We start from the raw sequence: 17,569 nt of genomic DNA on the forward strand, positions 1-17,569 counted from the left end.
TTTTTAAAAAACCCTAGACAAAATTTAATCTTTGTCTATCTATAATGTAGAACAATATACATTTCACTTAGTAGTAGTAGTAGTAATTGTAATTTTAAAACAAAATAAGTGTATAAAAAGAAAATTAGTGGGGTTAGCATTTTGTTCGTTCTCTTTTGAAGATGGTAACTGGAAGTAGATTAAGAAAGACACCCAGGTTGAAAAAAATTTCTCCTTGGTACATTATTACTTTGTTTCATTTACTTGTAATTTTATTTGACAATTTTGTCTACCTTTCTAATTAATACTTTTAAAATGTTCAGTTCAGCAGTAGACTAGAAAAGGTTTTTCATTTTTGAAAATGATTGACCTAATACTTTAAGTATCTGAAATTCTCCCTCCCCCAGGCTAGGGTTAAGTGACTTGCCCAGGGTCACACAGCTAGGAAGTGTTAAGTGTCTGAGACCAAATTTGAACTCGGGTCCTCCTGAATTCAAGGCTGGTGCTCTATCCACTGTGCAACCTAGCTGCCCCTAAGTATCTGAAATTTTTTACAATTAGATCACCATTTCTAAATTCTTTACAAACTTGTAAATGTGTATCTTTATATGTGAAACTGACATCCATGAAATAAATCTCTGTGATATTTTAATATCTATAATCAAAGCACATGTGATACTATGACTGTTCTGATTTCTTAGATCATCTATTTACTGGAGGTTATACAGCTATAAAAGTCCAAACTGTTAGTGTTAAAATGGCTTAAACTTCAGTAAGTATATATGTTAAACAATCAATTGCCTTTGGTGACAAAGCACAGATAGTTGAAATATCCACAGATAATTAGAAAGTCATTGTAGTCCATGGCTTCAGCCTTCCCCCAATAATGAAATTTGGCATGAATTGTAGTAAGGTGAAAAATGACTTGCCAGAAAATAAAGAAATGATTATAATTGAGAATATCATATCCATGAAGATCTCCTATTATAGGGACAACTTCTTAACTGATATCTAGCTGGCAAGGCTTCTGCCTCCTCTCCTTCCTTCTGTACTATTCAGCTTATTCTTTCTCCTAGTACTTCTTTTCCTATAGATATTAAAAAATTCACAGATTTTAAAAAAATTGTTTCCCTTCTCACTATCAACTAGTAATAACGTAAACCAAAACCAGGCTGTTATAGAGAAAAAGGGGAACCATGAAGTACTTTAAGATAACTTAGCCTCAGCAAAACAATAAAAACTTTATTCCCTGGCTAGCTAGTCAGTACTTTTTCCAGAATGAATAATTTTGACAAATTAAATAAATGCTATTTAAAGGTATCCCTTGTCACAGGAAATTGGAGTAAAAATGTTTTAAATTAGTAGCAGTGCTAATATTCACCTAGTTTATTGCCATGAAGAGTTCTATATCACAGAAATTTAATGTAATCTATTTAAGATTAAGTTTTTAAATCACACTCTGTGATGTATCTTACTAGAAATTTTAAAAGTGAATTATCACATAGCAATTTGGGGAAGATGTTTTAATGTAGTCTATATGATGTGATTTGCAAAGCAGTTTGTTAAACATGAACATAACCTAGAGTAGTTGTTAATTTACTTTAAGACTTTAAATGGGATAATAAATAAAGTGACTTAACAAAAGAGGTAGTGAAGAAGAGTGAAGAAGAAAATTTGCTTTCTGTGTGTTGTTGTGTGTGAATTTTTCAATGTACACCCATACAAAATTATGTCTGTAGGGATTTTTTAATTCAGTTGGTAATGAGTATCAGTTAATAGGACAGGACATTATATTAAGAAATTTAATCATACATGGCTTATTGCTGTTGTATATGGCTGTGATATCTCAAATTACATATTTTAATTAGAGTGTGCTATTATTTTGAGACTTTCTTAATAAGTAAAATAATTCATCTGGCTCAATATTGTGTCTTTTCTGTGACAAATAGAAGGAAAGAAAATTTATCATTTTTACTTAATAATTTTCCCTCCTATTTCGACTCCAAACTTTAAAATATTAAAAGGATTAGGTGATCATCTGGATTCTAGCTTTCAACTAACTCTCAACACCCTTAAAATGGATTGTCAATTACCTAAATTTTCTTTCTCCCCTCACTTCATGTAGTGTTTTGCAGACATTAGATACTTAATAAATACTTATTGGAGTTTAACTTAATTGAATTGTCATTAGTCTTTGAGATGCTCCAATTAAGGATAAAAGAGTGGCAGAATTAATCTATGTTAAAGTTGTTTGGAATATAGAGTTCCTATAATATAACTCTTCCTTTGGTAATTCTTCCAATTTGAAGGTGGGAAGGTAAAAAAAAAAAAAGTAGGGAGAATACCATCTAAAATGAAGAATTACATTATGGATATTTTCATGAATCTTTTTTTCTGAATAAGAACATAGGGACTGGTTTGCAAATGATCGAGGCATGATGCATGTATTTAGGATTTTCTTTCTTTTCTTAAATGTTAGGTTTTATTCTTCAAACATCTTTACTTCTAGGAAAAGTGGGCTTAGGGAGCTGCTATTGATTGCTTTTGCTTGTTGTTAGTGTTTCCATATATTTAGAGATGCACTTGGGATCTGATAGTCCTTTAGCTTTCTCCCCAGGGAAAGTAAAAAGGAAACTAGTGTAAAGAGAAGAGAGAGATGAGTGAGATGCAGTTGTGCACAAGATAGAAGATTGGATGTATCCCAGTTCTTTCCCCTAGTCATTGGCAATCCATCTTTAAATTATTCATTGCGTGCCCCAGCAAGAGAAAAAAAAATATTTTACTTAAAGAAGTCTCCATTGGCAGTGAGGTAACCATGTAATGGTATCATAACTGTCATACATTAGGTAGGAAAGCATATTTATATAGGAAATTAATTTTTCCAAAATATATTGAGTGAATATATGGGAAGAATCTGAGAAACAGTAAGTCTGACATAGTAAGATTTATTGACTTCTACTCTGTAACACAGTGGTGGATAATATGTTTCTGTGTCCTGTTGCCAAAAGGAAACAGTTAGTATGAAGATTACCTCCAAGAACTTCTTAATTCAAGCATATTCTACCTACAGTGCTTGGGTCAGTACAAACACAATGTTAGGTTGCTTTTAACTAAAGAGGTTAGTTGGGAATATTGAGACAGTGCCATGACTGGAAAAAGGCTCATTGGAGTTTATATTCTTAGGTATAAATGTTTATTATCTGACTCGTAACAAAGCTCCACTTGGGCATCTCCACAAAGCACATTAGATGAATTTGCCATGAAGAGGCAAACAATATTAGAGTGGTGTTTCTGAACATTATGGCACTGTCTGGTTATAATGAATTAATAAAATATTGAGTACAAGTGTGGTAGAGTGGATGAAGTGCTAGAATTAGAAAGAGGAAGACCTGAGTTCCAATTGTGGCTGCAACATTTAGAAGAATTTTATAAAACTTGATTTGGGTTTTGTTGTTGTTTGTTGTTTCTTTCTTTCTTGTTTGCTTGCTTGCTTTGTATTTACAGCCTGGCCTGTAGTGGGGAAGGGGGAGCGTGCTTAAAAAATGCTTGATGATGGCTATTTGATTATGGGCAAATGGTTTAATATCATTAAACTTTACAATACTCTCTGATTTTTCTACTAAGTTACATATCTTAGTTATCAGTAGAGAGATTTTTCTCACCATTCAAATAATAGCCCCATTATACATTAAAATTACAGTGCTATGATGTGGCCGTCGTCAACAATGAGATGAACCAAATCAGTTCCAATACAGCAGTAATGAACTGAACCAGCTACACCCAGTGAAAGAACTCTGGGAGATGACTATGAACCACTACATAGAATTCCCAATCCCTCTATTTTTGTCCACCTGCATTTTTGATTTTCTTCATAGGCTAATTGTACACTATTTCAAAGTCCGATTCTTTTTGTACAGCAAAACAACTGTTTGGACATGCATATATATATATATATATATATAGTATTTAATTTATACTTTAACATATTTAACATGCATTAGTCAACCTGTCATCTGGGAGGGGGGAAGGAGGAGAAAAATTAGAACAAAAGGTTTGGCAATTTTCAATGCTGTAAAATTACCCATGCATCTATCTGGTAAATAAAAACTATAAAAAAAAATTACAGTGCTATGAACCTCTCTTGATAAAGATAGAATTGTTCATCCTATGCATTTTTCCTGTGTCTTTATAATGTCTGGGTTAGCTTTCTGGGGGATCTCTCCAAAGGCCTTGGTCGTTAGGTAGAGAAGTGATGAAGGCAGGAGAGCCACCATGAGGCTGGTCAAAAATTGAATCCCAAATCTTCTCTGTGTCTGATGTGTCTGTGGCTCAGAGAGAGTCTTTCTGTGTCTAAGACTCCTTTAAATACCTCAGTACCATTACATCACTACAGTACACTGAGCAAGTGCCATTACATCACCATATGATTTTAAGTATATGTTAGAGAACCATTATCTCATACTGAGTAGGTGCTTAACAACTATAAGCACCCTGTGATCCTTGATTAAAGTATACCTTTTCAGAGTTCCTTCCCTGTACATGTCTTTTTACTTGAAAAAGGGAAAAAATTAAAGAATATGTTTTTAATTTTTTTTTACTTTTAATTTCCCAGATTTTCATAAGTTGTTCTGATCAATTTTCCCATTTATCATTTTTTATGTGACAAAGGACCTTAGTAATAGTTGTGTTTCAGAAATATTGTCACCAAAGCAGGTTATTGAATCTTTCTGTATTCTTGCTTTATCCCATTTTAAAATATGAATAATAATAATATGTATCAAAAAGGACTATTTTGAGTTTCAGCTATATTTTGAGACACTTTGCAAAATATAAAGTTCTCTCTTAGTTAAAAGCTGCCTAGCAGTCATCATTATTCCTCAGTTCAATTGAATTTTTTTAAAAATCTCTTTAGCAAAGAATTGTGCTTAGAATTAGGAGTGCAAGAATAAAAATGGACATAGACCTCAAACTCAAGGAATTTAAGATCTTAAAGATCTCAAGTTCATTCCAGTAGTAAAATATGGACCCCAAGTAAATATGGATAAACAATTAAATGATAGGTCATTGAAGAACTGGGAAAACAAGTTTATGTTTTAATATTGAAATTTAAATTGGAAAGGTGACAAAAATGATTTGTCATAGATGTTAAGATTCAGAGAACTGCTGAGAATTGAGTTTAATTCTAGTCCCAGATTTGCTATTTATTTAGAGTAAGATTAGCTCAATGGAAAACTAGTGGTACTGTCAACAGAAGCGGGAAAGTAAAGACCAGTAGGTTTTGCAAATAAATTAAGAAATTTAGTTTGAGATATGGTAATAATACTACTACAGAATTAGAGTTGGAAAGTTCCATATGGGATATTTTACTCCCTTTCATTTTGCAGATGAGCAAAAGAGATACAGAGTTAAGTGAAATTTAACTGTATATATCTAAAGTTACACAGGTGGTTAAAAAAAAAAAAAAAGGAAGAATCTTGAATCAATCACAGATTCTCTTGTTCTAGACTCAGTGTTTTTTCATTATACCATACTGCCTTCTAAAATGAAAAAAAAAATCTCAGAGGAAAAGACATAATTATATCGATAGATATAACAGCCATTTTCATTAAATTGCTAATGGAAACTATAGGATTGGTTATAAGAGATTTCAGAGAAGAAAGCAAAGGAGAGTGGAAAGGAAAAGACAAAACAAGAGTTGGAAGAAGAGAAAGAAAGGAGAAGAGAGAAAGAAAGGAAAGAAAGCAGAGGAGCAAGGACAAGGAGGAGGACACATGAGGCATACACATGGAGCAAAGTGGAACTTAAAACTCTTGACACTTTATGGACTAGAGTTCATTCTTGAATCCATAGTTAGAACTCTTCCAGCACAAGGAATCATATGCCTTCTTCCTCTAGGAACTGCATTTCTCCATCAGATTGTCCTCAAAGTGCCACTCTTCTGCTGACTGTCTGAGTAGTTTCCTACTGGTGCAGTTAGTCTTATCCTAACTGGAGATATTGTCTGCTATTGGTGTAGTCTTCTGATGACATGGTGAGTGCTGCACGTGAAGGTAGGGACAGAAAGGAGAAATACTGCTCTCTCAAAAAATGATTCCTTTTCAGAGGCTTAGCTCCAAAGCTATCTGGAATTTTGAAGTCCTCTTGGGAAAAAAAAAAAAAAAAACTAGTTTACCACTTGACTGTATTTTTATACAAAGATAGATCTCAGTCAGTAGCATTCCTTTTTTCCTCCCGACTCTTATCAAAGAGGTTCATACTTCATGAGGAGATCCAAGGTTATAAGCCATTTTAATTTACCCATTTTAAATTTAAACAAATATGATAATTATTACATTAACACCAAGTGATTATATTAAAATGAGGTAGGAGGTGAAAGTCCCTTATATTTCTAAAGGAATTTTTAAGGGCTTAACTCTGGATGCTCTTTTGTCTTACCTAAAACTTCTCTATTTGATCTTCTCATTCTCTTTTTTCTTTTTTTTTAATTTACGTAATAAAATGAGCATTTCTGTAATGCAGTATAGTAAAAATAAAATGAATGAATATGAAACTGCAAATCCATTATGTATAACTTGCTATTCCTTTTAAATATATAATAAAGTTATAATATAAAATTTTCCCCTTATTTTCTTTCCCTTCCTCTCTCCCACCCTAGAAATGGTTACCATTCATCATCTTCTTTCCACATGGGTATCTTACTACTGTTTAAGCCTGCTCTTTTCTTATACTCCATATAGATTTATGCTAGAGTATATCCCAAGTTTAGGGGAAGGATGTTTTATACCACCTTTTCTTACTCTACCATCTTAGAAAGTATCTTTGTTCAAAGGCTAATTAAAACTGACTAAGGTTAATAGAGATCTGGATTTTTTTTAATTTTCTATTAACAGTATTAGAAATCTAGTCCCTTAGTTTGCTCTAGAACCCAATCTACCAGTGAAGTAGGACTTGAGAAGAATGTGCCCCAAAGAAAGTGTCATATTTTCTTCTTTTAAGTAAACAAATCATCTGCTAGTACCAAAAAAGGAGGGGAGAGAAAACACCTTCATAGACTGAATTCAAAGACTCTTAGGATCCATAATGAAGCGATAAACCCTCAGAATTCTTCCTCTTTTCATACCTCAGTTAAAGTATTATGTTCAGTTCTGTGTACCATATTTTAGGAAGGATGTTGAAAAGCTAGATGGTGATAGCTGAGAGCACTTAGGATTTTGGAAATAGTGACATATGGGGATAGTTAAAGGAACTAAAGATGTTTAGTCTTGAGAAGAGATGATGGATGGGATGAGGGATTAGGCTGCTTTTGCCTGATCTCTTAGGTTGACTAGTAAATGGATGAAATTTACAGAGTGACTAATTTAATACCTGTCTAAAAAAATAAATTCACTGTCATCACAACTACCCCAAAATATAATGGACTACTTCAAAATGTGTTTGTCTTTAATGGAAGTGTTTAAGAGTCTGGATGACAATACGCCAGTAATTTTGTTGAAGGGATTCCTTAATAAATCCTGAATTAGATTAGGTTACCTCAGAATTTCCTACTGATTCTTTGATTCTATAATTCTATTTTGGTTTTTGTGGATTTTATATCATATGATGCACTTATATTTTCAGCAGAACATCTTGGTATTTGTTTTATGTTGTAGATCATAAAAGGTAGAATTTAACAAATAATTAAAACTGTCCAAAGTGGGCTTCTTTTAGAGCAACATTGCTAAATAATTGTCCTTTGAATATAATTGTTTTCTCTTGAATTTAATACACACATCCCAGCCTTTGGTAATAGAAAAGAAAATGTTTGGCTTTCTATCAAGATGCCAGTTTTGGTGATTGTTGACTAGCTGATTTTGAACTGAGTTCCACAAACATAAAATAAATGAGTATGATTAAAATTTGGAACTCCTGAGCCCTACAAATGTAAAAACTATCAACAGATGCCATTCACATCAACATCAGCTAGTCCAGCAGATGGATGAAAATCAAACATAAATTGTACTATTTTGCTGGGTTTGCTTCATTTGTTTTTAATATAGTGAAAAGAAATCCTTGCCATGACAGTTAAAATAAACCACTGGCAAAAGCTTTGCTATCATTCATTTTCCATGTATGTTGGGGAATTCTAAATTGATCTTTGCAATTATAATGCTTTATTACATGAACTGAATTGAAATGTGGTAGAAGCAGTCTTGTCATAAAATAGAATCTACTTTTACTTTCATATTTATATGTTTTATCAAAAATTCTTCATCAAATATTGGAGATGTGCCTTGTTTATTTATCCAAATGAATATTATTGTTCTTTCGATGGTAAACAATATTGCATCTCTTCTTAAGTTGAATGCTATATAATAATATATGTATCATTTGGTGAAACCATTATATGAAATAAATTTATTGGAATTATTAATATTGATTATTTCCAATAGTTAGATTTTGTTCTCCAGCAGAATATAATATGCTGATTTTATTTTTCATGATGAAGGAGGAAAAACAGTTGAGTCTCCACTGGGAAATCTATGAAATTAACTATCTACAGTTTATTGCTTTTTAAATCCCTCCTTATTAGTAAAGACAAAAATTTCTGTTTATCTTTAACTAGTCACAGACAATTTCAATATAAACCCCAAAGCAATTAAAAGACCAAAAAAATGAGATGAAATCTATCCATCAAAAATATTGATAGGAAAAAGTAACTTACATCTCATGGGTTTCTAACTCTAACATCTATTACTCTTCACAGGGTCAGGTTCCTGCCGCTTTAGTTATTCAGACCCCAGCATCATTGTGTCCTATACCAAGAATAACACTGCAGATTGGATTCAGCTAGAGAAAATTAGGTTTGTTATAACTTCAAGTATCTGCATGCATTCTAACAATGTATAATTCTTCCCAATTCCCAGTTTTCTTTCCATATGACTAAGTTTATTCTTTGTAAGTTTAAAAGTGTGCTTTGTGTAATGGTCATATGCACATAGATTATTTTACATATTTACCTTTTTAACGTGAAGAGTGTAAAATTATTGTATTAGCTCCTATTACCTCCCATTCTGGACACTATTTTCATTAAGACTGAAATCTAAGTATTTACAGTTGTGCTGATTTATATAGAGCTATCCAAAATCTTTTCTATCTGTCTTTCTTTAATTCTGGAATTCTGACTGAAACAATTGATCAGAAGGTAGGAAAGTGATTTTGAATTCTATCTCTCACCATTAGACAGCTGTAATGGCAAAGTATGACTTACATTTGGAGGATAAGGCATTGAAAATCCACTATAAAATGAGATAGTTACCCATCTGTCTAAATGGGTACAGTTCTGCCTGTGGGCCTTGGGTATAAACTGGATGACCTCCTAAAGTCCCTTCTGGACTATCATTCTTTGATAGCAGCCACTGGGCCCACAGCAGCTAAATGAAATATTAATTTTTCCCATTTTTTCAAATGCTTTTAACAAGAAATGAAGTAAGATACTTTAGGGATAGAAAATTGGTTCTTTCCTATTAAAATGTATTTGGCAGAATTAAATAGCACATAACATTTCAGACTAGGTTTGATTGGTTTGATTTTTTGCTTCATGTTTTAAGTAATAAAAAGTACAATTAAAATTCAAAGAGGATATCAAAGAATTTCTTAAAATCTTATTTTTTTGCCATTATTCCAGTTTTAACCAGAAAAATGCAGACAAAACATTTCTTATCCATTTTGTGATGGATTCCATTAATAATACAACATTTACTTTACCACAGTTGCCATGTTGAAAGAACTGTGATTTATGCCATCAAGGCAGAATAAATATCAGGTTCTTAATGTAAGCTACTAGTCTTTAGCAGTAAACAAATTTGTCCAAAGTTTCCAGTGGCATTTCCATCCAGTGGATTTTCACCAATCTTTATTCTAGCCAAGAGCAAAAGAAGGCTGAGTGTAATTCATAGGTTTTAATATTATATTTCCTTCTATGGCAGGATAAAATAAAAATTAATGTACTCCTAATACAAGCTGAGCTCTGACACTCTGACTAAATATATTATAGTGTTAACTTTTGTTGTTCTTTCTTGTTTCTAGTATGTAGAAGAAAAATGTGTATGTGCTAATTACTTATTTCTACATGTCTTTAACTGAAAAAATGTCAATCTAAAAACACAATCAAGCAAATAATTGCCGCATCACAAATTATTTTTCTTTCTTAATATGTTATAATTTAGGCAAATTATGTCTCTGGGTAAAAATTTTGGTTGAAATGTTATGCTTATGATTATGGTGTTAAATAGAAAACAAAATATTTTTCTTTCCATTGTACTGTACCTTTATTATTAATTACAGTTTTCAAAATTATCTGCTTTAGCTGAATAGAATTTTGGGTTTCTACATCAATCTTCAAACTGCAGTATGTGTTAAAACAAACTTATTTTGTTCTTTGTCTGAACTAGACAAATATTTTATTTATTACTTTAAATGAAAGTATCCCTTTTATCTGTTTTAATTTCTTTTGGATGATAGAAAATACACTATGCAATGTTTTTAAAACAAAGCACCAATTTATTCTAATAAATGTAATATAAACCATCTATAACTATCAGTGACACTTTTACCAATGTATAGGCTTCATTGAAGAGTAAAAAATATGAGACTGCTCTAGTCTTTTTCATGGTTGATTTATAGCAAGCCAAAAGCACTACTAGTTTGCATTTTAGCACCACTTTTAATCTTGACTAAGACCATAATTTTCAGTATGGCAGGTACTATGTTAGGAGAATAAAATATCCAAAAAAATATTTTATTATGTAAAAGAAAGTCCTGGCTTGTAACAGAAGCAATATAAAATTATATTAAATTATACAGTGTTTAAAAATTGGTTTAGATAAAGAATTGTAAGTGAACAGTTTAATTTTTTAAACTTTATAATTGCAATTTTGATACTTTAAACAAAAAAAGAAGCTATGATTTCCCCAGAGTAAATAATATTACCTAAAATATGACTGTGAAGTTGAGTATACCTGAATTCTCATGCTTATTTTCAAATTAAAATTAGAAATCAATGAAATAACTTTATAATGTGTGCTTTAACTTCTTTCTCATCTCAAATTAAAACAACAAATATTAATCAAGTACTTATTCAGAACAAGATATTGTATGAGATGCTCTGATATGGTTGACATTCATATACACTTTGTTACAGAATTTCATCATATCTGTAATCATTTATTGAGATAGACACAATTTGTAATAATTTGTTAGGAATTGATCAAATGTAAACAGGTGGTATGTATTATCATTAGTAATTACTATAGTAATAGTTTATATCTACAACGTGCCTTAAAATTAGTACTTTGCTATCTAGTATTGATCTTCTTTGATGATTAAGGGGAATGATATATTGATGTAAGTAAACCTTCATCAAGTATCTCATATATTAATTCATTATATCTTACAGAGCTCCATCAAATATCAGCACTATCATTCATATCCTCTATCTTCCTGAAGATGCCAAAGGAGAGAATGTTCAGTTTCAATGGAAACAGGAATATATTCATGCGGGTGATGTGTATGAAGCCTGCTGGGCTTTAGATAATATTTTGATCATCAATTCAGCTCACAGACAAATTATCTTAGAAGACAACCTGGATCCAGTGGACACTGGCAACTGGCTTTTTTTCCCAGGAGCTACAGTTAAGGTTGGTTTGTTTTTCTTCTTCCTAAAAAAGTAATTTACCAACCTGAGAAATTCTCTACCCTCACAACCACCATTATCATAGAGTAGGGAGTTATTCTTTTTTTTTTTAACCTTAGCTTGTCCTTTAATATAGGATAAGTCCAAAAGTTATTAACTACCAATTTTAACTTCACAAAAATGCAGGTATTAATACATATTTATCCATGAAATACACTAATTTATATTATAAGTAAAATCCCTTTGTATCTAAATTAAAGTATGGAGAAAAATATCAAGGAAATGTAATTTCCCTGTACAGTAACAAGAAGAGATAGAAGGAAATAATATTTTATATCAATATGGTACAGCAGTTTTTAAATGAAAATTAATCTTAGAAAACATAATTTCTAAATGGATTAGAACCTCTCTGTATGCAAGAGTGTTTTGCTACATAATATTTTTGAATGCATTCTTCTTACTTTTCACCTGCAGAATCAGAATTTGATAACCAAGTAAAGCAGATATCAGGAGACCATGAAAAAATGACATGGCACTCTCAGTATTCTCAGGATTATTAAGTCTCCTCTTTTCTGACTTATGGAATATTGGAAACAAAAATCTAAGACTTCATTACTATTGTTATAAATAGAGTTTTCAGGATTGGGGTAAGAAACATTAGGCACAGGGTTACATTTAGAAGCCCCAAGAAGAAACTCCTAAATTCAACAAAAGGATTTATAGAATAAATTGATATTCAACCTTGTGATTCTGTTACAAAGAATAACTTGTTTAGACAATAAATTGAAATATTTTTAATTAGCACACCAAAATCTCAACCCCTTTAAAAGCTGATTTCTTGGATTCTTTCTATGTTGATTGTAAAAAAAAAAAAAAAAAAAAAAAAAAAAAACCTTTGGTTGTTGAGTTACTTGTCACAGTCACATTGCTATTGACAAAAGAGGTATTTCTGGTGTTACTTTTCATCACTGGCAAATAGACAAATAAACAGAGGAAACACATGTAGTCCCCAGGGGTCTTGGATTTGCATCCTTTTCCCATAATGACATGCCTATCATTTGGTCTCAGTTATAACAGAAGTACTCCTTGCGGCAAAAATATATGTTTTCTGCCTCATTTTACAAGCTATTATACTAATCCAATTAGATACTCTGTTCTTTAATGCAAGCACTTCAGAACAGTACATGATAAAAATGCAGCAAGTGTAGTTTTGCTTCAGTAATGATATTTAAATTAAATTGCAACTTTGTAGATTAGATTTTGGAGTATTATATGCATTTTCCAACTTATCATTTTCATGGTTGTAAGTTGAACAAGTTAACCCTAGTTTAAAATGCAAAAAAGGTTGCAATAAATATGGCTAAAATGCCAGCCTTCAACTTGGTTGGCAAGATCTAATACTTTCATTTAAAAAGGCATATAACTTCTTCTTTGTCAGAAAACTGGCTCATATCCCACCACTGCTACTTGCTTTCTTATCATCCTCATGATCCTGATTATAAGCTCCGAAGATATCAATGACCTTATCTCTAAAATGGTAGTATTAGACTAGATGAATTCTGTAGATTGTGTGGAGTAGGGTGGGGTTCTGGATCTAAATTTAGAAACATTATCCTAAATTATCTTTCATTTAAGCTCATTTGACTAATTCTGTATTTTGGGAAAAGGCCATAAATTGAAGGGGTAATGATGCACTGAAAAAGAGTTTACTTACTTGGGAATTCCTCATAACAACAAAAATCACAGTGCAGTTTCTATCCTCTTTCCTGACTCACTGGCTAGAGAATTTTTTTCTCATCTAATTGATTTTGAGCTTTTTCCAAGAAAACCCATAGTTTGTTTGCATTCTATGTAATTTATTTAGTCAAGATATTTTTTACCTGAGGGCAAACATACTATAATGTGATTTATTTTTCATCTTTATTTCTGACCTTCTGAAGAATCCTTTTCATTGAAAATTAGCAGTAAAAAGTCACTTCTTCTAACAATGCATTCCCAGTCATTATAAGAACTGTCACCTAAAAGAATTTTGGTTTCCTTTAAATTTTAAAAATCTTCTAGTCTTATAATAAAAATTTTATGTTCCTTCTTTTGGACAGATACTATGAAATTGATCATTTTCCTTAATCTCAAACTGTAACAATAAATTGTTGCTTTTACAAGTTAAATACCTATCGGTTTATTGCTATTTATTCTATTTATTGTTTTATTCATATTTTGGTTCAGGATGGAGGATATTGAAAATTTTTATCATGAATTTCTATTGTCATATTTTACTTTTTTCCCCCACCATATGAAGTCAACAACTACTTATTAGTCACTATGGGAATTACAAAAGAAAAATGTATAAAGTGGTTACTGAAGGAAAATTACATAATAAAAATAAAAAGACTTGAGTTCTACTTGTGTTTCAGCCACAAACCAGTCCCCATTGCTCTGAGCCTCTGCTACCTCATCTATAAAATGAATAAGTTGACTTCCAATCTCTAAGGCTTCTTTCAGGCGTATTAGTTGAGAATTCAGTGAATCTAGAAACAGTGATATCAACTGCAATAGAAAAAGAAATCATTAAATTGTATGTAAAATCCCTGTGGACAGCATTGACCCAGAAAATCATATATTAACATTGTCTATGTTAAAAAATGAATTATTTTCTTAAGCACTTCTGAGTAATATTTTAGGTTCAGGCTGTCCTTAGGTGGTACAGGCAGCTTTCTGGTTTTGTATTTGACAATTCTGTGTTTAGAGATATGAGCCTCTTCTCTTGAAGAACCTATTATCTAGCTAGAAGAATGAGAAGTTGGAGGCAGCCATATAGATTTTGGAAGTGATAAACATAAAGTGATAATTGAAAACAAGATGATGAATAAAAGAATGAGCAGAAGATAAACAGAAGATAAAATCCAATGCTATGTTTCTAGGAGTATATTTTCAATTAGATGGAAGCAAAACTGGAGAGTTTCATACTTGACTTAGTATGCCAAATCACCTCAAAAGCCACTTACAACCCAAAGATCTTATATTTCCATAAAAAGTAAGCAGAAAACAAACTGTAAAAAAAAAAAAAAGAAAAAGAAAAACATTTATTTTAATTTTTCCCAGATTCAAAAATCTGTAATTTTGTGGAGACTCCCCCACAAAAAACACATCACAGTATCTCTACAATTTTAAAGATGGTCTTTGAGAATTGCTGTGGTTAAAAGAAATCATTTTTATATAATCAACCTGGTGAAGACTTTGAAATAAGCAAGACAGATCTCAGACAACACATATTTAGTCCACCACTTGGCTAGTACTTCATGAATTTACACAGCATCAAAATGATCCCACAGTCAAATAAAAATTTGTTCTATTGTACCCAAGTATTTTCTTCCCAGAGGGAAGTTTAAAGGTTAAATATTAGATTCTACTTAAGCTAAGAAAATTCTTGTCATTAGCCATTAGATGGCCTTATTGTAATGGTGGTAGTTAATAGTCACTATTATTGATATGAATGACTTTATCAAATTAACTGCTACCTAAAAAATTAAGGGTATGTGTAAACTGCCTTGCTGCATAGTTTTAATATGAAAACTTCAAGAGAGGAAAACATAAAGGAAAGTGGAAGAATATACATACACACATATCCACACCTTGTTAAATGCTTGTTGCTATTATATCTATTTAGATATTCATTTGATCTTGTGTTGTTTTTTTCAGACCAAATGAAATATTCAGTTTAATGGGTTTATGTGATGATTTATTTCTACCCATGTATGTATATAATTCAAGAAAGATATATTATAACTATTTAGTAATTAATATGAAATCTATAGATTGTATCAACAACCAATGAGAGCTTAGAGGATATTTTATTTCTTGTGTTTTTTATTTAGGCATATAATCTGTGTAAGAATTCAGTAGGAATAATAAATACTCCTTCTTTTTACTTTCATTCATTCTTATTTATTTGTTTTTTGATCCACTTTTTTTCCCCCTGAGGCAATTGGGGTGAAGTGACTTGCCCAGGATCAAACAACTAGGAAGTATTAAGTGTCTGAGGCTAGATTTGAATTCAGCTCCTCCTGACTTCAAGGCCTGTGCTCTATCCACTGTGCTATCTAGATGTCCCTGATCCACTTTTTAAAAAGTGAAAAAAATTATTTTTTCAGCTTTCTTTCAAGTCTCTTCCCCCATATAAATTTAGGTCTTTTTTTTTTTTGGTAGGTAAAAATCCATTGTAGAAGCAAAATATCATATTATTTCATTATAATAATTTATAATTAACAGTGCAAAATTTAACTCTATCATTGTGTATATGTTTCACATGAAATACTTAACAGCTGTTAGCACCACATGAAAACAGTACAGCTGCAACCCACAGACAGTATGGTAAAGATGTCAGGTTATTCCAGGAAGTTAACCAGTGCTTCCAGCATAGCGATAGCTAGAAGCAGCTATTTAATTTTCACAGAACAATTCCTATTTCTGATATCAATTTTGAGACTAATTCTCTTGATTCTGCTAATACAGGTTTGGAGAGAAATGAAAAAAAAAACTGGTAATACCCTAAGTAGATCACAAATCTTCAAAGCTCTGGAAATACTTCAGGTGTTTAGTGTTGGTTTTGTGGCCCATCTCAATTCCTTCCTCTGAGAATATAAAGGAAAAATTTTCTTGCTTAAAGACTTCAACTATTTAATACTTTATTTACCTTAGTTATTGTTAAAATATTTGAGAGAGGATGCCAAAGCTTTTACTTTTACTTTCTTGGAAGTAGCCTGAAACCTTAGGGTCTCCTTAATTTCAAGTAGAGAAATTATCAAAAACAAATCAAGAAGATTTAGTCAACGTTTATGCTGTCATCAAAGTATAAATGAGAATAAAATACCAGAATACCCAAAACATGACCCAGAGATCAGTGACTTATCAGTGAATTCTTTATGGTTTACCTCTCTCTGTCTTTTCTTTTAATGGTACTGTGTGTAAAACAGATGGTAGCGAGTTCTTGAAATGGATCAGCTATCAACTATGTATTACATATTTATCAAACACTTTTCAATTTCCAAATTTGTTTCATCCTTGGTAATAGCACAAATTTTTCTTCTGGGAGGGTCCACCACCCCAAAGTCCTGAGAGATAGAGAATCTGTGGATAAATATATAGATACTAGATGATCACACTTAGAAGGAACAAAAGAGAAAAAAAGGAAAGAGAGAGGAGAAAGACTTGATCATCATTAACAAATTTTTATCTACCCTAAATTTCATTTATACTTATCCTTCAGAAGTATAAATCATTGACTTCTGTCACCTCTAGAATTGACCCATAGATTAAATGCAGATTACTGGGAAAGAGATGCTGTACTACATTTTAAAAAAAGATTCTACTCTGTTTTGATTGCTCTTTCTACATCTGCTGGTCCTTCTAGCTTCTTTCCCTGTATTATTACATAAACACAAAGTTTAAAAAAAATTTTGCTCCCGCATATTAATTTACCTCCAGATATAAATTAAATCTATACAAACTAGAGATCCTCTGATAAACATGTAGCAGTGCTATATGTATACATTATTTAATGGAAATTCCTTGAATATAATTCTAAATTCAGAAATTAAATATTATTACAATTTTTAAAAAATTGGACTTCCTGAATTTATAAAATTTGAAAATTTCTTTTCATCATCTTTTCTCAGCTCCTGTTGTCAAAATAGCAACTGGCTTCCCTTTTCCTTATGGGTTATGGCTAAGTATACAACAATAAGCAGTTTTTTTATCCAAATCTAATAAACATCAAAACTCTTACTACAAATTTAAAAATTCATCATAGCTTATTTACTGTACAGTGGATAGAATGCTGGGCCTGGAATCAGAGTTTAAATATGGCTTCAGACACTTATTAGCTGTGTGACTCTGGACAAGCCACTTAACCCTGTTTAC

General features: G+C 31.5%; 1 protein-coding gene across 1 annotated transcript in view; it reads left to right on the forward strand.

Annotated features, from left to right (window-relative positions):
* The window catches only part of RELN (reelin), a 526,398-nt gene that overhangs the window by 255,844 nt on the left and 252,985 nt on the right, over positions 1–17,569 (forward strand). Inside the window, exons 9-10 of the mRNA XM_074268428.1 lie at positions 8,723–8,819; positions 11,414–11,654. Coding sequence (XP_074124529.1) covers positions 8,723–8,819; positions 11,414–11,654 — 338 coding nt within the window. The remainder of the gene's footprint in view (positions 1–8,722; positions 8,820–11,413; positions 11,655–17,569) is intronic.

Source organism: Sminthopsis crassicaudata, chromosome 5 (assembly GCF_048593235.1).
Source record: "Sminthopsis crassicaudata isolate SCR6 chromosome 5, ASM4859323v1, whole genome shotgun sequence".
NCBI lineage: Eukaryota > Metazoa > Chordata > Mammalia > Dasyuromorphia > Dasyuridae > Sminthopsis > Sminthopsis crassicaudata.